This window comes from Struthio camelus, chromosome 5 (genome assembly GCF_040807025.1).
Source record: "Struthio camelus isolate bStrCam1 chromosome 5, bStrCam1.hap1, whole genome shotgun sequence".
Taxonomy (NCBI): Eukaryota; Metazoa; Chordata; class Aves; order Struthioniformes; family Struthionidae; genus Struthio; species Struthio camelus.
The window spans coordinates 64,071,994-64,093,974 of record NC_090946.1 but is presented as its reverse complement, the minus strand read 5'-3'; the positions used below and the strand labels follow the sequence as shown (position 1 = coordinate 64,093,974).

At 35.8% G+C, this 21,981-nt stretch overlaps 1 protein-coding gene across 2 annotated transcripts in view; it reads left to right on the top strand.

The window, feature by feature from the left end:
* EML5 (EMAP like 5) overlaps positions 1-21,981 on the top strand; it is a 134,959-nt gene that overhangs the window by 20,234 nt on the left and 92,744 nt on the right. For both annotated transcript variants that reach the window (XM_068946752.1, XM_068946751.1), the window contains exons 2-5: positions 8,882-9,041; positions 12,026-12,124; positions 12,731-12,799; positions 15,417-15,602. In XM_068946752.1, coding sequence (XP_068802853.1) covers positions 8,882-9,041; positions 12,026-12,124; positions 12,731-12,799; positions 15,417-15,602 — 514 coding nt within the window. The remainder of the gene's footprint in view (positions 1-8,881; positions 9,042-12,025; positions 12,125-12,730; positions 12,800-15,416; positions 15,603-21,981) is intronic.

Genomic DNA, 21,981 nt, shown 5'->3' with positions numbered 1-21,981 from the left:
TAGGGGTGAAGAGTTGTGTTTTCTGTGAAGTATTATTCATGAATGCCATTTATCCATCTTCTCCTTTGAGGTGTCTTTTAGTAATGAAGTTTGTGAGTCCACACGCGCAAAAACTTTCTTTTCCTGCCAAAGACACATAGACCTTGCAGTCCTTTTAGTGTTCTTGCAACTTCCGTTGCTCTCCTGTTTTGTTAATGTTTTTGAGGGTTTTTTTTTTTTAAACTAACAATTTTTCATGTACATAATTCTGTTATATCTCAGTCTGTTGTTTAAGTGGTTAACAAGGCAGAAGGCAAAACTGAGAAATTGAAACACTTCCTGTTGAGCATTCTGGTCTCCATCTAATTTGTGTAGTTTTTCTAAATGATGATTCAGATGGTTATCCCAACTTTGAGTGTTACCTGGCCCTTTTCAACTCTCTGGACATGAAGTTAGATGCTGGAGCGGTAAACTTAAGACAAGTGTTATATATATGTCTTTGTCTTTACTTTTCTGTACGAAAGCACCTCTGACTAACACCCGTGGGACACACCTATAGGCCTCGTGTTCTCATGAGCTCAGGAAGAAATCTAGGGATCTGCAGTCACCAAAGTCTGTCAGATAAAGGATATCTTAGTGCTCCTTTCTGCTCTTAACCCTATCTTAGTTTGTAATGAGACTCCACTGAAGCACAGAATATTATGCTTATCTCGACTTATTTCATCAGCAACTCTGTCTTTGCCTTCTGCCCAGCATTCCTTACTTTAAGCCAAGTGCTAATTTTCTCAAGGCGACCTCTATAAAAGAAAAACCTTTCAAAAGTTGTCTCTAATTATTCCATGACTCCATTCCTGGACATGCAAATAATAAGATAGCCCATATTCAATAAGTTATTCATAATATGGCCCAGAGTAGAGAGGAATAAAATCCTGTTTAAACTACGTGGCTTGTTCAGAAATATGAAATAAAACTGTCTAATACACAATCTTTATAATACTAGAGGATCTGGTATAATTTTCAAAAAGAGTAGAAGGAAAATTAATCTAGTAGTTAAAGTATTGCAAATACGTTCTGAAAAGGAGACAAACAGCAATGACGGTATGAAATTTGTAATAGTCTTGAGATACTTTCAGAAAATGTGATATGAAGGTTGTACCATAATAATGAAATTTTTAGGAATAAGAAAATTTTGAACCTCACACAAGCTTCTTTAGTTAGCTCATAAAGCTGGGAGCATCCAAAGTATTTTTTTTTCTGGAAAATGTTTATGCTTTGAAATTTTCCTGCCTAACAGATTTGGAGTAAACACATCTTTAACCTTAAATCTTTTGTTCTGTATATTTCTAATTCTGTCACCTAGTTAGAATGGGAGATCAGTATTTTCAATTTAATTCTATAGTGCCTCAGTTTTTAGCTATAATCATTTTGTGGATTAGTATACTAATGTATTCAGGAGTGAAGAACTGGTTTCTTACTTTATAACTGCCTGATTACTGACCATATTATTTAATAGTGCTTGCTGATTTGGTATGGGATCTCCTTAGATTGTCAAATGCATTTGACCCAGAGGTCAAATAGCTGGACTGCTTCACTCTTTTACTTCAATCAGTTGTCAATAGCTTATCTCTTTTTTGCACAGATCTTTTTTTCTTTTTTAAGTGCTGTTAGTGGGTGTGGGGAATGTTTGACGGTTTATGCCTAATGATGATTTAAAGAATGAGTCAAAGTCATTGCATTGTCTCATGAGGAAAGAATGAACTTGGATTTTTAGTTGTATTCCATTCCTTGGTTACCTTCAGGCTTTGTATTATAATCAGAAATAAGATATTACTTCTTTCACAGCAATAATTACTAAAAGACAATTGGTCATTATCTTAGAAAGCAAATTATTCTCCAAATAATTTTGGAATAGATGATATTTCAAGCTTTTCTGAGAGATCAACATTTGCAGAGATTTATTCAAGAGAAATTCAAATAAATTTGCAGCCTTCTTATCCAAGGGGCATGTTAAAAAATAAATTTTCCTCTGATAGTGAAAACCTGGTGATGAAAGTGTCAAGATCAGATAGAATATCTCTTGGTTTTTTGTGTGTTTTTTAAATAAAACTACCATCAAAACATAGGTTCTTCTATTTGAACTGGCAACATCATTCATATTTCGGAAGAAGTTTTGGAACAAGTAGAAAGCCAAAGAGGTTTTTATTTTTAGTGTTCTTTAGGTTGCTTATAAACAAGCCTGCAGACGAAGGAAGTGAAGTTTTGTTTCCACCATCCTGTTAATATATTTTGGGGGCCAGTTGCGCCTATAAATGACAACACAACATCTGTGGACTGGATGAGCGTTTCCTGTGAACCAGATTTTGGTCTGTACTTTTGCTGTACGGCCCGCATTGGCATGAGCCTGGATTTACATTGCTTATTTCAATGTTCTGCAAATAAATGGGCAGCCACAATGAGTATTTATAAGCTACTGAAATACAAGAGAGGAGGAAGCCCCTTTGCGACACGTTTTCTGAGAACGATTAACATCACCATGTAGAGAGTGTGTGTTGGAGCTGGTTATTTCAACAGTGCCGTTGTCATTTAAATTAAAAGTATTTGTCCTCAAGGATATGCATAGATTCATATGACAGTGTCAAGATCCAGATAAACTCTATCTGATGGAGTAAATTTTGAGGACAAATTTCCAGTTGCTTTCTGCGATCCAATAATTTTTTGTCAGTCTAGAGAAGATACCGCAATAAGAGCCTAGTACCTTATTTCATTCACTGGCAATTCAAAATAACCAGAATTTTAAATCGGCCTTTAAAAAAATTTTGATATTTGAATGAAGAATTGTCCTTCAGGGTTGTTTTGTTTTTGTTTTTACTCAGAAGTGTGCAGTTTTTTAACCAGAGCTGTTCGGAATTCATTTTATTCAACCTTATATGCATTGGTTGGAGTGCTTACTGCTCCGTACAATTATGTTCAACAGATTAAGACCTTTATGGGCTTTCACTGTAAATCTAAATGATCCTTTTTTTAGTCATCTCCTCAGCAGATTGAATAGTCAAAATGGCCCTTGTTTTTTCTAGACAGATCTGAAAACTATACATGTGGGGGATCTACCTTACAAAGTGAGAACCTGTTGGAGGTATTTGAAAATATGATATCCTTTTCCATCTAAAATTATACTAGAAGTTATCTTAGTGTATTTCTTACCTTTTTTTTAAAAAAAAGATACTTCCTGTAGGAAAAAATTGCATACCAGCAAAAAATTTGAAATCTGACACATTTTTACCAAAAACAAAAATGGAAAAATCAAACTTTTAGTGTATTATGTTATAAAATTCAGCATTGGAAAGCTTCTTGTTCCATTTTCCACTTGTCTGTTATGGATCTCCTGTGTTTTATTCTCAGCTGGTCTGGGCAGAAGTGCATCAAAGTTTCTGGACTATGTGAGGGAGACCTTTGCTTTTATAAGAGGATGGAAAACACAGTGTCTAAAACTGTAGTTTCCAGAGCTGAAGTCTTGCTATTTTAATTTTCTGAAATTATTTCAGAATAAAATTCAAAAGGGAAATTCTGGGTTTTAATGATAATGTGCTGTTTTTCAGTGAATGAGAAATACAGTTTGTAGATAATGGACCTACTAGACTCTTCTGACAAGTTTTATGTTATCCTCAACTCTTATTTCGTGTTAACCTAAAAACATTCAGATCTGGTAGGATGAGAATTTGGAGCAGTATTGAGAGATACTGCAGTTGGGAATAATCAGTATACAGTTTCAGTGATTCTTTTTTTTTTCCACCCCAATTCTGAACAGTTTATCAGTCTCTCTTATTTTAAAGTTGTATGCTTATGCTATTTAAGAAGTCTTCAGAAAGCTGTCTGTGTCATTACTGGTGCTGTGACAGTAAGCATATGGAAGACGCAGTAGAGATGCTCCTTGTTGGATACTGTTTTCTTTTTTTCCTATGGGAAATAAACGTTTCCAGAGATGATCTATTTAGACTTTGATAAGACGAGTTTGCTGAACTCTTATAGCTCTTCCTGCTATAATAACCTATATGGTTTGACAGAAATGGTGTACAGTTTTTCTTGTCGTTCTTTCTGGGAAAACATGGGTGAGTGGCAACAAATAAGAGAATATCCACAAGTAAACAGAATAAGTGTCTTAAAACTTCTGTGAACACTTAATGAAAAGATTTTTCTGGGTTTTGTCATAGAAGCAATTTTGCGCTGGAAATTAATTTTTAGTTAATAGATAGCTGAGATGCTGTTACTTTATTGCAGTATTCTTTTGCGCATTTCTACTGGTGCCCTAGTTTTATGAAGCTCAGGAGTAGTCACATGAATGGATTCTCAGATTTTCGTCCGGTATTGTTGCTAAGGAAACATCATCTTTAATACTGTATCCTTGTCTGCAGCCTGTCTCTATTAATCAGCGCCTGTTAAGGCTTAGGACAAAACAAGGAAAGATGGAAAAATCTTTTTTTTTTTAATTATGAAAACAATCTATCGTATAATATTCTCCTTCAGGATTCCTTACCACTAAAGAAAATGATACAAATTGGAAGGTCACATCCATGTCTCTCTTCTTATCTCAGACAGACATGGTATTTACAGCTTTTATACTTTTTTATTCCAAGAGGAACGCATTAATAATTAACATCATTTACCTAACATAGGAATCATACAATGCATAGGTCCCTTCAGAATACTGGGAAGTGCTTAAGTGCTATTCTAGAAGGGAGTAAGAACCTTTTGTTGTACAAAATATAAAACAGGAGCTTAAATACCTTAAATTGAGAAACATACCTCTCTTTAATATACTATTAAAACTGTAATACTGAATTTCAGCATGCTTTGAGTATCTAGCTAGAAAAGAGTTGTCAGACGTATCAGTGGAACACTCTGTTCTTTAAATGTCTGGTTAGCTGGTTTTGCTGCGATAGTGGCAGGCATGTTTTTGGAATTTTTCTACTGAACTCTTCTGAGAAAAATATCAAATTTTATAGCCAATTTCTGATAAGTTTATCCTAACACTTTGTTAGCTGAATTTTTGCATTGTTTCAAAGCCATATTTGCCTTTTGGATGTATTCATACAGTTCTGCCTCTTTGGAGGTACTACGTTAGATCCAGTGTCTGCTCTAGGAGAGGCCTGATCCTAAAGCCCAAAGGCAAGTAGGCCCCCACCTGCAGAACTTGTCTTGTTGCAAATGTTTGTTTCCTTTTTTGGACAGGCAGTGATTTCTCATTCATTGGCTTAGTCTTCCCTCAATGAAGAGGAAAGAAATCAGACACAGTTTTACAGTCTAGCTGTATAGGCTAGATGCCAGCACAGTTTCAGCAATCTAGTCTGGATAGCTCATCCCAGCGTTCATTATCAGGACTGTAAAAAGAACTAATAGGATTGCAGAACCTTCTTATTTCACTAAGCAATCCCCTCCTTTTCTTCTCCATATGAGAAGAATTGCAAAAAAGTCTGTGTGAGGATGATGTGTTCAAGTCCGTAGAGCCCACACCAAGAGCTTTGGCAGCTGAAGAGGTGTCTTGGAGATTCCCACCAGGGACAGCTAGAGAGAACATACACTCATTGTTTGATCCTGTTAACTGCATGACATCCATGAGGAAAAGTGGTTCCTGGATAGCAAACTTGCATGCTTATCCATTCTCAAGCATCCATTCTATTTGTATTCTTTTTTTTCTTTCTCCCATGAGAAGCTATGTATAGCGCATTGCACAAAGAATGTATAATATTGGAAATTCCTGAATCTGTGAACTGTATTAATGCTTTATTCTGCAGCTTAGAGCAAGATATAATATTTTAGTATTAATGGTCCTTACATACACAGGTATGTAAGGACTCCTTAATTGTTCCTATTCCAACAAAGGAAAGAACACGCAAGGATCTCCAGGTCTCTTAAAACTGGAGTCTAGTTCTTGAGCTTTGATCAGTACTCAAGATTTAAGACCTGGAGCTCTACGTAGTGCCATATGGATGAAATATGTAGTCAAGACTTGAATATTAAGGAGGAGCGTCTCCCGTCTATCCTGATAGCCACAGCCAGTGAACTAAAATACTGGCAAGTAATATTTTAACCTCTCCTTTACTCCCCAGTCTGAAACAACTGGTGAAGGAAAGTGTTTGCAGGAGATTGTTAGTTCTACAGTAGTGTCTGTTTTAATTAAAATACAGGCTTTGGATCTTAGTTTGTGCTGCGCCATTCCATATCAAGGCAGAGCTTGAGCTCAGTTGTTTAAGCTAGTATTTTGTATTATGATACAGAATGAACTAATACTGTGATATTATTAACTTATTATTTATTACTTGCTATTTATTAATTAGAAAGAGGGGAACGGGATTTTGTATGTTTACTTAATATGCTTAGAATGGAGTTAGTTGCCAAATTTGGGACTAGGATATAATTTTTTCCTCATCGTAATGTCAGGCTATGTTAATTTCCTTTGCCTTCCCTTCTGACGTGGGGTATGATTCCCCTGAAATCATCGTGCTTTTGCCTCTGTCAAATTCTTTGGGATTGCAGGTTCTTAAGCCTTTGGTGGCCTCTGCAACGTTTGTCCCTTCTGTCTCTGCGTTGCATTGTTCGTGGGTTTGGTCTTTAGTTCTAAGCATGCCAAAGTAGTTACAAGGTGCCAGGAAGTGTTTTGTAAGGCACAGTGCACAGGGTACTCTTGCATGTGTGTGTCCAGAGTGACACCATGGAGCTTTTCAAAGAAATTGTCTTAACAAATTTGCAGTTACGGGGTGGTAACCCTAATCTATTCATCCCTTCTAGTATTTCTGCGTTCTTATGATTCATTTGCCTAAAACTGCACAATTCACTAATAGCAGAGCTGACTATGGGATTGAAGAGTCCTGACATCAAGTTCCACGAATCAGTCATAAGACTGCCTGGCTTTTACTTTTTCTCTTAGTTTCAATTTCTGACTTTTTTTCCTTGCTTAGTCCCTTCACTTCTTTCCCCTTCTTGCATTTCTTTGTTGTCCGTCTGGTCCTATGTCTCCCACTCCATGATGTCTTTGTAAAAATTAGATCCTTTTGAATACGGCATTTTCTCCCACTTCAGATGCTTTTACTACTTCCCCATACGTACACAATCTGGGCATGCTCTGGGAAGGGATGCGCAGGTTTTGGTCAGGACTCGGTAGCATAGCTGGAGAGAAATGTGGTAAGTTTTGTTTGCCAGTTCCTTTTTGCGCTCTTTTTAGTTACAAAGTTGCTGTATAAAATAAAGAAGGAATGATAGAACCAGAGAAATAACAGGTATTGATGAGAAGCGAAGTGGGGAACTGTTGGTTGTTTGATTCCCGATACCAAGGATAATGCAGAGTAGCGAGGAAGAGGAGTTCCCAAAGAAAAATTGCAAGATCCAGAGTCTTTACGTTTTGTAGACCCTTTGAAGGTTAAAAGGTACTCTTCTCTTTACAGTTGTGCATGTGGAATTTGTCATGCAAAACGCTATATGGTAATAGAAAAATACAGAAGCATATGGCATGGTATAGCATGACTTACTGAAGTGCGAAGTAAAATCCAACATGATTGTCTCTTACTCTTTTTGTACGTTAAAAAGAAACATACATCTATTGAATTTGATCTTTTTCTGGTCATTTCCTGATTGCTATATCCTGCCTGTTTCTACTGTGTATACAGACTCCCCTTGGCTCCACTCTTTGAGCTGCATTTATCAAAATCTATGTTCAGGTGTCAGATCTTACTATCATTGCAAAGTGCTTCAGCTCTCTCCTTTCCAAGTAATGTTGAAAAGGCAAATGCATGTAGTGTATGATCATGATTCAGCCCTCCAGTCTCCCAAGATCATTCCTCTATGGTTTGTTGGGAAGCAAAGTTAACTTAGCAAAGTTGAATACTGACCTTTCAAAAGCTTGTCATTTTTCAGATCATTTTGGCTTGCTATATCTAGTTTGTGTAGAATTTCATCAAATGCTTAGGTTGTTTTTCTGTTAGAATATGTTCTTCTTTTGTTTGTAAACAAATAATATGTTTGTTTACATATTGCCAGCCCTTTTAAATCCAGGTGTTGATAACAAGACATCTAGAGTACTTTCCTGTATTAGGACGTATGAATCAAAAGACCTCACGTCCTCTCTTGCAGCTTACTTGCATAAACAAAACAAAAAACTGTCTTAGCGACTAACGTGCTCTTTAGCTTGGTCCCTGATTTAACAAAGTAAGTGCTAAGATTCTCTGTGGACTTTGAAAGACTGAAATATCAATTCTAAGAAAATTTCTGCAATATTAGCAATGTGAAAAGTAAATAATTATTGGAAATCAACTGTCTCCATTTGTTCTATAGTAAAATTAAGACATTTAAGATGATCTTTATCTAATTTAACTTTAGCCATCTAGTCTAAGCTAATCATGCTTTGACATGCTGCGCATTTAGTAGAGAGGTACTTTCAGAAGGCTTTTCAGTCCTGTCATGAAAAGACCTTCAAATAATGCTCGGAATGAAATGCCTCTGGAGCCATTGACAGCTGAACACTGCTTTAGTTCTATATCCTTTGTCTTTGTGTTTTCAGATGTTAAATGGAAAGAAAGGGAAAATAGGTATTTTTTTAGTGCATGGAAATCTGGCTTAATTTAATAAATTGTGTTTTTTGGAACAGAAGGATAATGAATATTGGAGAGTTTGATTGGAGAAAAGCTTGAAGATTCAAACTGGAGAAAGGTGGGGGTATGGACTGTATTTAAAGAAGTTTATTTTGAAATCTGTGATACAAGATAGCATGTTGATATCTACTATTAATGACAAATACTGCAAAATCATTTTTAAGGATTAATATTAACCCAAAAACTAGACACATGCAAAAAGTTTCCTGCAAAAATATTTTTGTATTTTGAGTTATTTACTTTTTTTTTTTTTTTTTTGGCAGCCTGGCTTTGCATCCTGAGCGTGTGTTGGTGGCAACAGGACAAGTTGGAAAAGAACCATATATCTGTGTGTGGGACTCGTACACTGTGCAAACTGTGTCTGTTCTGAAAGATGTTCACACACATGGTATAGCTTGCTTGGCTTTTGATTTAGATGGTCAGGTACGTAATTAATATTCTTTTTTCAAATACTTAAGAAACTGTATATCTGTCAGAAGTCTTGTTTTGTAGCTTTCCCTTTTTTAAGGAAATGTATTGACTCAGGTTTTATCTGCTTATTCTCAGGTCCAGAAAAATGTTGGAGTTAGTAGTGACTGACAAATTTTTACATTTGTAAGAAAAGTGTAACTTCAAAAGAGATTTGAATGAAGATGAGGTGATAGGGAGATTCCTCAAGGTACAGTCAGGCCCAGGGAGGCTGTAAAAACATATCTCTCTCTCTCTCTCTCTCTCTCTCTTTTCTCTTTCTCTTTCTCTCTTTTCTCTTTCTCTTTTTTCTCTTTCTCTCTCTCATTTCCATCCTGTGGACCACAGCGTAGGGTTGCACCACATGGTTGAAGGCAGCTGACCTCCCCTGTCTTGTGTGCAGAGCTCTGGCCATCTCATTGTGATGCTGATCTCGGACACCAGATGTTTTGGGGCAGTATCCCCTTGTCTGTCAGGTGTTTTGCATATGGTCGTGGCTCTCCATTTTTGGACCACCTGTTCAGCATAATATAAACGCCAAAAAAAAGAAAAAAAAACCAAAGAAAAGTAGACTCATTCATCTATCTGGATCCAAGATGTAAGAAAAAAATTGTATGAGGTTACAGCTATGTTACTTCACAGCATTCTTTAAATAGTAAATTGCTTTCCACAGCTGTTACATAAAAGGGAAGTTGTTTTACCGTACACTTGCTCCTATGAGGAAAGAGGCTTGTTTGGTTGGTATATTACGTTAGAAATGAGAAACGCACTTTAGTTGAGCAGTTGAAGAGGTACTAGCTAGGGACGTCCTTACAGCAGTAGTGCTTGCCTGGTCTTATGCAGCACTCCTTCCCTTCCCACTTAGCCTTGCAATGTGATCCTCAGATTTAGCTATATTCTCAGTTCCCTCTGCTTGCCAACAAGGGCAACTTCTGTTATTTGTTACTGAGTTCATCATAATACTCTACAAGTTTTACACTGAGACGTCTCACTTTTTACAGCTTTTCAGAGTCAACTGCTTTCTAGACCATAATTTCTGGTTGGCAGTGATGTCTTTGTCTATGTCATCCTCGTCTGTATAAACCCTTGTCTCAATTCCGCACGTGAACAGCCTTCGTAATTGAAGGTCAAAATGTACCTAAGATTGTTTGAAGTCCCTTCACAATTAATCTCTCTTAGAAAGAGATTAGGTATTTCCTGTGTGTATTGGAGAGATTTGACTGTAGATGCGTGATTTGTTCTAGGAGTATCCATGGATCTAAAGTGCTGATTTTTATATTCAAAGCCATAAACGGACAGAATCCAGACTGTCTGCCTATCTCAGCATTTCCATAGGATCACCTTTTTCAAAACGTTTGTTAGAATTCTATGTTCTCTAAGGGCAACTGGATAAAGGTTTTTCAAGATCTGTGTCTTCAGCACTGTCCTCGTATGGAAATACAGTAAAACATAACCTAATCCAGAAAGATCTGCAAAATATGTTTGTTTACATCTTACCAGCCCTTTTAAATCCAGATTTTCTGGTTCTTTGGGGAAACTGAAAACATCATTTAATCTCCCGTTTTGAGAAGTAAATGTTTCAGCTTGTATCTGGTAAGGCATCACACAAAATGTGCAATGTATATTTAGTAATTGTGGAACTAGGCTGCTTTTATTCCTCATTCTGAAGTCAAGACTGAAAGTGAACTATTTGGAAGTATAGCTAGAATTGAAACTGATGTTCTTTCTGAAAACATTCCCTCTGGTGGAATAGAAAGGTTGGACTTTGGTGCATTTGAAAACTTGACGATGGCATTAGTAAATAAGAAATATGTAGATCACTTGCATTTAACTTCTTCTGTCTTGTTCTTCCCATGGTCTTTGAATTTTTCAGACAGTAAAGAAACAGTATTATTGGAAGTAGAGTTCTGTCTTTGGGAAAAGTTTTGCTTATATCTGGGATTTGTTTTTACTTTTTTTAAACTCACTTTGAGTTTTCAAATTCACTTCAATCTACATAGAAATTAAAACTAAATTTGCCTGCATGTGTGTAAGTATTAGCTATTGAACAGTGAAAAAAACTGTATCAAAAAATTTGCAGTTCTTTCATCTGTCAAAGTTAATGTCGCAGTTCACGAATAAACAATAAAATGACTTCACTTCCTCAAAAAAATTTGCTGCACAGCTTCATTTTGTATGGTTTTTAATATTGCTAACATTTTTCTGTTAAGAATTTGTATAGCACAAATAACATTTTCATTGATTAACTGATGTCATAGAAGTAGACTGTTAGCTATTATGATCAATGATTTCTATAAAGAAGTTATTGCAATATGTCCTCACAGATGAGAAGAAGAGAGCATAGGAAGATCTTAAACGTTTTTTTTTGTATTTTCTTGGAACAATCTTCTGATCTGTTCTAGTTTTATAGTTTAATTGGCTTCAGGCGCTTTCTGCATATAGGTATACTTAATGAAATACTTTAGAGTAAGTTTTGGGCCTTTTTGGATTCTGATTTGATAAAGGATTCAGACAGAAATAGTTATTCATGCATGTTTTGGAAATTCAAACAAAAGACTCTCTTAACTATTTTAAATCTTTTATTTGTTGTAGGAAATTTGAAGAAAATCTTTGCATCTCTTGAACTTTTAAAATAAATACTGAAATTTTGCAAGTTAGGTGTGATTAAATATAAATACAAATAGTTTCATTAACTTCAGTGATATTCTTTTTTTTTTTTTTTTAATTTCTCCAGATTGGTGCTTGCCTTATATAATAATTATAATTATACATTAAACATTATAAATCAGCACTATGTTATTATCTGAGATGGTGTTAGTTTTTTATGATCATGATGCAATTCATCAGATGGATACTGTTTCTAATTCAATTGTGATTTGTTTTCCCTCAAAATTATGACTGTAGCCTTCCTTAATGTTTTGAGTTATTTTTATTTACTTATTTAACCTGGACATTTTTAGCGTTTGGTCTCCGTTGGTTTGGATTCAAAAAATACAGTATGTGTGTGGGACTGGAGAAAAGGCAAGTTGTTATCAATGGCACCTGGTCATACAGACAGGGTAAGTATAACTAAATGATATGAGTGTCGATATAATTTCAGTTTATTAACATGTGTCTATGTACACATACTAGAGCTTTATCGGAATAAAAAATATTTTATGTTGTAGAAATTGATTTTGTTTGCATAAAGCCCAGGCTTTAAGATATTGGATATATAAGATGCATAAATCTTTTTCTAAAATAAAAAATGTAACTCACTTATTTCTGTATGCTTTTTGTGGCTGTGCGTGGGTATAGAAAGTGCCAAATTAAGATACTTCTTAGACTATAATCCCAATGTGGAAAATGAAAATGGAAATAATCTCAGAATTTTCTAGTCCATAAATGAACCTTTATGTTATTTTATCATGTGTTGCGCTTACTCTAGAAAAAAACAGAAACAGTATAAGGTGCGCGTTGTAATGTAACTATTGAATGGAGGGATGAAAAGGGCATTCTAATAGTCCTATTTAAATCGTTTCAGAAATGCTTCTAAATATGTTTTCTGTTGTCTGTTGATTAGTGGAGAGCATATTGACTGTTAGTTTGATATGAGTTATTACTGTTTTCACTTGTTGATGCTAGAAAGGCCATCTCTGACATCCTTGTTTTTTTTTTTTATGCAGATATTTGATATTTCTTGGGATTTGTACCAGCCAAACAAGCTTGTCAGCTGTGGCGTAAAACACATCAAGGTAATGAAATAAATGCTCATAAAGTATTTAAGGTACTAGTTTATACTTTGTAAAATATGTCAAAAATAGAATCTAATGGGAGTATATAACTATAATATAGAAGTTTCTCCATAAGAATAATAGTAATTCTTAGGAACTGTGTTCATGGATCATGCTTGATTGCAATAGATGTTTTACAGCATGCACAGTGGAAAACAGACCACCTCTGCTCAAAGGCGTTCATGGTCTGACAGACAGAAAAGCAGAAGAAATGAAAGAGTTGTCAGGAGCATCATATATAATGATCATGATATGTTTTAAAATGTAGGTAGTCTAACATACGCTATTTGAGATCCCAAGTACCATAAGAGAATATAACAAAAACTACACAGATTTGAGGTTGGTTCAGGTACTCACTTTTCTGATTCTCCTTGAAAAATGAATGAATTGTTACCCTGCAGAGATTAAGAGTTGAGAAAACATGTCTTACACCTTGAGGGAATACAGGAATGTAGTGTAAAGATAAAAGAAAGATCAAGCATTTTTCCTTTAATTCTTTTTCTGTTCCCTGCTGTTTTTCCTGCCTATGTCATTTTGAACACCAGAGTAATATAGCCTGTTAGAGGATTCATAATTTGGACAGTTCATGCCTTTTTCAAGTAGAGCATTTCGCGGAGATGTTCTGCTTCTTTTGATTCGCGTACCAACAGGCATGCAGAAATATTTCCTCTTTCAGCCTTCTGTCAGCAGGATTATCAGTGCTCAACTGCCATCAGATATTTTTCCTAAGGAAAGTCACTCCCTTCGCCCATGTACTATCTTCTGTGTTACCACATAACAGCAGTAGATGGCAGCTTGAAAGTTCTGCTTTCCTGTAACATCTAGGTTCCCATGGTGGGAAAATTTTGTTGCTTCTTATACAATGAACTCTTAAATGAATGTACATGAATGGTTTATTGATTTAGCATGCTGTTTAGTATTTGGTTTAAAGATTTCCAAGAGCTTGATTAGTAATTATCTTTTTCTGCTTCAAGATCTAAAAAGTCCATTATGGCGGTAGTGAGCTAACATTGCCAACCATGATTTAATATATTTAAAGTGGCTTTATGTTGGCAATACCTGTCTGTTTAGATAAGGAAAAGTTTATTTTAGCAACTTTGAGTCTTTTGAAAGCTTTTTAAAATAATAATATTCTGAGCATAAAAACAATGCGTTTCCTTAGAGACAACTTTAAATAAAAATCTGAATCCTAGAGATACAGAAGTATTTTGATCAGGCAAGAAATTGATGCCTTTTTTAGCACGTTCCTTCTTCATGTTTCTTTAGGTATCAAATAATTATTTTAATGTTGGTAGGATTATTGCGTTTGTTACCTCACAAAGTATTTTAAGCAAATTGTAATGTGACTTAAGCTATGTAGATGATTCCAAATGAACAGCTATCAAGGAATTACTTTTCTCAGATATGTTATCTGCTTTCTTACTTTGTCTAAATGTCTAATTTATGCAGTAATTGTGCAGTTACTTCTCAAGCAACAACATAATCTGTGACTCCATGAGCTGTGATTAAAGAAAGTAACAGTTAAATTACAGGGATTTGTCTAATCAGTATACGGTTATTTTTTAATCGAAGTATTGTTAGTACAAAAATCTCTTCACTAATCCACTGCTACGTTATCTTGTACTAATTGAGTTCTCTACTCAGAGTTTTGAATAGATTATTGGTAACAAATAAACTTGTTCTGAAATGTAGTTTAGTAAACAAGTACAGAGGGAAGATGCATGAAACAATGTAAATGTAACCTGTTACTGATGATGAAAGAAATATTTTCATATTTAGCACTGGGTTATGAAATCTGTCTAGCAGCCTGTGGACTTTCTAATGCACGCTTACATGTGTGGACAGGAGGGTTTGACAGGGAAATGCAAGTGTTGCTTGCCTGAAGAGATGTCGGAAAATAGAGTGTAGCTTGGCAAGTACCATATTATAACAAGAGATGTTGCATGCTTGTCAAGCCTGTTTTTCGATTAGGAGTCAGTAGCGCACGTTGCATCACCAAAGGGGAAATTCATCTTTACGTCATTGCCAAAAGCACATGCTAACAGTTTATTAGAAAGGTCTCATAAATGTCTACCTTAGACAGATGGTCACTTTACATGATCAGTGTTTCTGGTGACAAGCGTTAAGTCTGTGATAAAATGAGCTACTTGCAAACAGAGCAAGTGGCAACCCTGTCTGAAACCTATGTACTCAAATTGAATATTAGATGCCTAAAGTAACATAAAGTACAAATACAGCACTTGCAAACTGAAAATGCACCACTTGTCTTACATCAAAGGAAGATCAGTGAATTCTATTATGAAACCCTTTTCAAAAATTACTGAAAATACAGCCAACATAAAAATTATAATTTACTGAAAAAATTTCAGTCTGATTTGAAACTGATACCAGAAACTCTTGCTCATGCAGTCCACTACATACATATCTCTTGTGGAAAGATAAAGTTGGGTGGTTAAATAGAAAAATCGGAGCACTAAAGCAGTGAGAAGGGTATGGAAAGTCTTTACTTTTGGAGGCAAGGTACTTTTCTCTCAGATGTACGTGCTACATTATAGGATATAATCATTTTATCTTGCAGTTCTGGAGCTTGTGTGGCAATTCATTGACACCAAAACGTGGTGTTTTTGGCAAAACTGGTGATCTCCAGACTATATTGTGCCTGGCCTGTGCAAGAGATGAAGTGACATATTCTGGTGCGCTTAATGGAGATATATATGTATGGAAAGGAATCAACCTTGTACGGACAATACAGGGAGCACATGCTGTAAGTTTATCTCTTTTAATATAAAATGTTGAACAGATTTCTGGAGAGCCAGCAAGGGCAGTACAAGACCATCTCAACTGTCTTGCTCAGAGAGAATGAACTCTACTGCTGTCATTCTTGATGCATGTTTGTCTAGCTTGTTCTTAAACAATTCTGAGGACAGAGGCTCAGTGATTTGATTACCTTCCCCCCCTCCCCCCCCCCTTATGTAAGATCACTGTTATGGTAGAAACAGAGTGCTGGATTGAGAGCTACGTTTAGGTGTCTCTTTGAGTACTATGTTTACTAGTGTAGTTGATGGGGATTTAGTTGACAACCAATGGAGCCTGAAATGCATTTTAATTTAGCTTTATGTAGACACCTGTGTCTCTGTTCATTCACCCACACATAGTTATCTCGTGTTAGATACACAGGTTCAGTTATCTAGTTAGATACACAGGTTCAGTATATAGCTGCCTCCCCAAAAGAGCGCGGGTCTGTCTTATCTGTCTTTTGTGGATGTCCGATTTATCCAAAAGCATCTCAGATGACTTATACTCCTATACTTAGGCAGTGGATGGTGAAACACTGGAACAGGTTGCCCGGAGAGGGTTGTGGAGTCTCCATCCTTGGAGATATTCAAAACCCGACTGGACGCAGCCCTGAGCAACCTGCTCTAGCTGGCCCTGCTTTGAGCAGGGGAGTTGAACTGTATACTCTCCAGGGGTTCCTTCCAGCTTCAGCTGTTCTGTGATTCTGTGAATTGAGTCCTACGAGGTAGTCATCTGAGAGCTCTCTAGACTCCATTGTTAGTACTAACTATAATGCAAACCCTAACACCTAGCTCGTTTGTAGGCACCAATGTTTAGTCATTTTAAGTTGACTCAGTCAGCTTATCCTATCTTGCTGCCTTTTACTGTTAATTCAGCTTTTTAGAACAGTATACAATTTTGAAATGTGAAAACATATCAGTGGAAGTTTAATGACTTTTTTCAAATGTGCCTGGTAAGATATTCTTTTTATTTATAAACAGCATATTTAATGAAACTATGAAATGATCATATTTTTTGTATGTAAGTTTTCATTATTTTCTCAATACTCTTTCATACCATATGGTTTTCTGCAGGCAGGCAGCAAAAACAACTCACTTAATGGTTCATAAGCTAATTTGTATATGCCAAATTTTGCCTCTCTCTGTAGTGGGTAATGTATGGCAGTACGATGACTAAGACTCAAGGTTGTCCATGTATTAGTCAAAACCAAAACCAAACCAGTAATTTTTCCTCTTCTTTGAACTTGAAAGGCATGTAACTGTCGAAATAACTTTATGATTCCATATTATTTGCTATTTAAATATTAATTTTTAGTTGTACCTTCTAGACATTATTTGAAGCTGTCCCCTCATTAACTAATTGAAATAATGTGGTAATACGAACATATGAATTCCTGTGTTTCAATTTTGAAAGTCTGTGTAAAATCAGTAAAAGTTATTTCTTTTCACATAAGAAAGAACATTTCTGTATATTTCTCATAAGAAAATTTCTCTTTCATTTTCCAATATTTCTCATAAAAACATATTTGTAACTGGAACTGGTACGTTGGACTGGATGTGATGACACATGAAACTGACATATTAAAACCACTCTTTATAATTTGTTCCGGTAGAATGGAGAGGACAAAGAAGTGATGAATGATCTATGTGTGGGAGAGGCTGCAGACAGACTGTATTAAGACAACTCTTTTGGTTTACTAATGATTTAGAAATGTGTATTTAGGAGTTACCAGTCTAACCCCTTTTAAATTATTAGTTAATTCAGAAAACTCTATAATATGGCAACGTTTCTGATTATGAATAAAACATAGAGTTATGAGGAACATAAGTGTGGGAAACATACCCTAGAGTGCATTTCTTGCAGTTGAGATTTCTTGATATACATATAGATGTATATACAAAAAAATTTATGTACGCGCACCCTCCTATATGCACCTATTGGAACATGTAAAGTATTCAATAAGGCCCAAGTCAGAAGTCAGGAAACGGGCAGGAATATTTTAGCCTTCAAATATTCCCCGATTCTTATTCTATACCTGCAGTTCTGTGGGTGGTTGTTTTTTTTTTTTTTTTTTTTTAACCTCGTATTTTCCTAAGGTGACCTGGATGTTTACTTTTTAATGTTGAAATTTAGGAAAAGGAACTTTTTAATGGTTTAGATCACAGGTACAGTCCTGGATTCCTAAAGGAAGCAGCATACTTTGTCTCCTATCTAACACTGATTAGGAGAATAACCTTCCATTGAGTTCAGTGCTGTAAGACATCTGTCCTGTATATCCACATATTTATTACTTCAGATATTCAGAATGTCAACAGCTTTTTCTCAGAATGATGTAATGCTTTTCAGCTGTTTCAGTATGAAAAAGCCTAGCCATTAAACACAGGATGATGAAAGCTTATTGTTGCATTACCTTAGGTGCTGCGTTAGTTCCTTACTGAGCACAAGATCAAATTTGAAGTGCTCTGTTCCTTATCCTTATCTATAGCATCAGCGGACAGAGCTCAGGTGACCCTGGAAGTAGGTCTCATCTAACCTTCTATTTCTGGCTGTGTCCTTTAGGATTAATGGAATTGTTCTTTGCAGTACTGAAAATTAAGTAGGTACACTGGTCCACGACTCTGGAATTCTTTTCACAAGAGATTAGCATCACTACAAATCTCACCGATACAATGCACAGAATACAATACAGTCTCTCTTAAAACCTTACTTTGCAACAAAATGAAAGCTTATTTTTCAATAAAATATTAGCTAAAAGGATAATATTGTCAGGCAGTTGTAAGCACAAGATAAAAGTTTGGAATAACAGTTTCTCTTCAGGCAAACTAAGCTATAAAATTAGTACAAAACAACTGTAAAATATGGTAATAAATTGAATCTTCTTGTCTGTTCTATTGAAAGAAAATGTGGATGTAAATGATAACATTTGTAATGTGCATATGTTGTTGTTAAAGGCACAGAGTGAGCATGGTAGGCATCTGGTATAAATCACCCAGTGTTGCATTCAGTATGCCCCTGCTGGAATCCTCATCCTTCTTGCATGCCTGGTTATCATCCCGCATCATCACCGCTTACCAGGCTTGAATTAGACTGAAAAATTTATTCAAGGAAACATGTCTCATTATCTGCATAAAGCACCATGTATTCCTTTCTTGCAACGTAAACAGTAGGGATCTGAGATACAGGAAAACATTTTCTGAAATGTTAGGGATTTGAGGACGTAGTCCGTCCAGCTGGTAGTGGTCTATGTTAATACAGCAAACAGGTTCTTTTCAAAGTTTTAGCTGTCTTTGTTATAGCTACCCGAATTGAAAAGGCATTTTTCATTTTAAGAATAATACAATATGAAGCATAAACAATGATGTCCCAGTGTAAGTAATGAGGAAATAGCAGCTTTAACACTAGCAGGCAAGATAAGAATTTGCAGCTAAGCCACATCATCTGTCTTCGCTCATAGCAATACTAAGAACTGTAGACAGAGGAAAGAAGAGTTGCTGGCAGAGTTTGACTGGGAAACAAAAAGATGAAAGAAAACAGTGTGTTGGAATGACTGGGGAATCAGTTGGAAGAAGACCACAGAGTTTCACCGAACATAGTATAGAAGTAGGAGTGAAAGGTAGAAAAGCTGAAGAGGAGCAGAGGTTACGAGTAAAGGCATGGCACTTATATGCAGAGGTTGTTAGATGGCAATGGCAAATTGTGGAATTTTGTTTTTGCAAAACTCTCCTGAACAATGATAATAACAAAACTTTTAAAGGGGAGAAGGAAACAGGGCAACGTGAAAACATATGTAAACTCACTGGCACTGGCAATACTTCAGGAGTTTTTTATTTAAGCAGTACATCTGATTCTGCAAAGTTAACTTATATATATATATATATACACACACACACACACATATTGATTAAAAAAACCCCAGTCTTTTATCAGATGTCACATTTTTGTACTACTGGAAAGAGCAGAATCTTCTTTTTATTTTCATCATCTTGTAGGTTCTAAATTTAAGGTAGTCCCTAATTATCAGATACATTAATCATACACATAAGATGTAAGTACTAGAACTAAATAGTATGCTTATTTTAAAAACACTGTATATTTTAAAGATTCTTGCGTGCTATGCTTTTGCCTTGCATAGTAAATGTACCTAAGATGCTTTCTCAGCCGCTGAATAATTTATTTTGAGATAGTCTTTCAGAGGTACACATTAAAGTTGTGTGGATTGATGTCAGAAACTGAGGTTAAATAACAGGCTCGAGGTTAAATAACAGGCACCCTGTTAAAACTATTGCACGTCTATGTTGGTTGGCTGAATGCTGATTAAATATAGATGGAAACAATATAATGAACTCAAATGAATGTTTTTAAGCTGGTATCGTATGCCGGCACATTAAGTCACACAGTATTTTTCTCCTACTGCTTAGGCTGTTCATGAGTTTGAAGGGTAACTCTGTGCATCGTTTCAGACGTGAAAGGCATATAGACAATTATTTTTAATTTGCTATAGCAATAGGCACATTTTCAATTAACTATTTTGGGCATAATTTGTTATACAGGAAGATTAAATTTCACTATGATGTCTCTTCACTGTGAACATACTGACACCAACTCTTAACATTTGCAGTCCTTTTTCTTGTTCTGCAATATATGTTGTTAGAGAGGGTATCTTAGAGTAAGGGCCCAACATAGACGCTAGCATATAAAGCAATACCTAAGTCCTGTGTTGTATCTAGGAGTAAAAAGGAGCCAGTGCAGTTTTTATAGAACTGGTATAATGTTTCCTTTTTCCATATTGCTCAGTCGAAGTCAGTTTCTTCCTCAACCTGCCTAATGCTTCCATATACCCTTTCACGTTTGGCCCTAATTGCAGCTAACTGCAGTAATGTGTTTTGGTAATTGCATAGTCAGGATTAGTGTGGTGGATTTTATATGAATTACTGCATTTTAGATAAATTAAGAAATGATTTTTGTCCATTGGAGGCAAAATAGGTCCAGTAGCACTAGGAAACCTAAGACAACCTCAGTATTGCAGATTTTCTGGGTATGTGTATACATATATATATACACATACATATACATATATAAAAAATAGAAAAATATTCATGCAATAGTGACCATCTTTGCCCAGTTCTTCTTGTGCTTCTCCATTTTCCAAATACCATTTTTGGCTAAATCCAGGCATTTATTACTTTCTGCTTGCTGTCATTCAGTTCTCTGGGGTTTTTTTTTTTTTCCCCCGATTGGAGGGAACACAGATGTAATACCAGCTGGTTATGCTGGAAAAATAGGAAATGTCTTGCATTTTGCAAAAACCGCCAATCAATTTGAATTATTATTTCCAGGATTTTCCCATTTGTTGCAAGCAGGCAAATGCAACACAGTAAAAGTGTGTGATCTTTTGTGAGAAATTTCTTGTAACAGAAGAACGTTGTCTGTAGGTCGCTTTTTTTTTTTTTTTTTTAACTTTTGAGGTGGAAGGCTTTGATCTTATACCTTTTATTTTGATTCAGGAGCTCTATTGATTAAAAAAAAACTTTGTTACCCTCATTATTTAGTTGGATCAAAGTCAGTGCAGTTGTTTGCCCCTCCTTACTGTTAGGAGGCTAGTGACCATTAAGAACGGAATTATGTTAACGACAATTCCAGACTGAAAGGATTGAGGGAAGCTGGAAGGCTCCGAAGTTGCTTTGCTTTAACAATCTTGACAGTTTCTAGTAGGAAAGATTTAGTGGAAGGATTGTAACTGACCAAGCTAGCAGAGTAAAGAATCTTTCCCTCGTAAATGCAGGCCTAACAAGTAAACGAAAGGTAGCTAAGCTCAACTTCCTCCATTAGACAGTGACTATCCCTATTAATAAGGGTTTTTTTTTTTCACTTCTGCCTTTAATTCTACCATTCCAGCGGCATGTAGACTGAAATGAGGATGTCCTACTGCATTTCAAGAGATTGAGCAAGCGCATCTGCCAAATCTCCTTGACAACCAGTATGTCCTTTTCAAGATCAGGATATTCTGTGAAGTGGAAAGCAGATTAATCCTGGACCCAATTGATCTCGTCTTCAGAGCGTTCATCCAGTCTCCCGCATCACCAAATGTCTGATGCTTTTTTAATACAGACTAATTAAATCATGGATTTTGAAAGGAGTTAATTAGAGAAAAGAGAATAATCTAATTCCGTTATCAAGGCTGCCTTCCAAAAAGAGCTTTAGAAGATTTAAATATGCCAGAACTCGGGCAAAATTTGGTACGTGATCCAAAATGAGCCAAAATTCCTTCAGCCTCAGGTTTGCTCAGTGGCGATTAAAAAGTTAGTGCAGTAAAGCAGATGGGCATGCACACGCAAAACCAAACATAG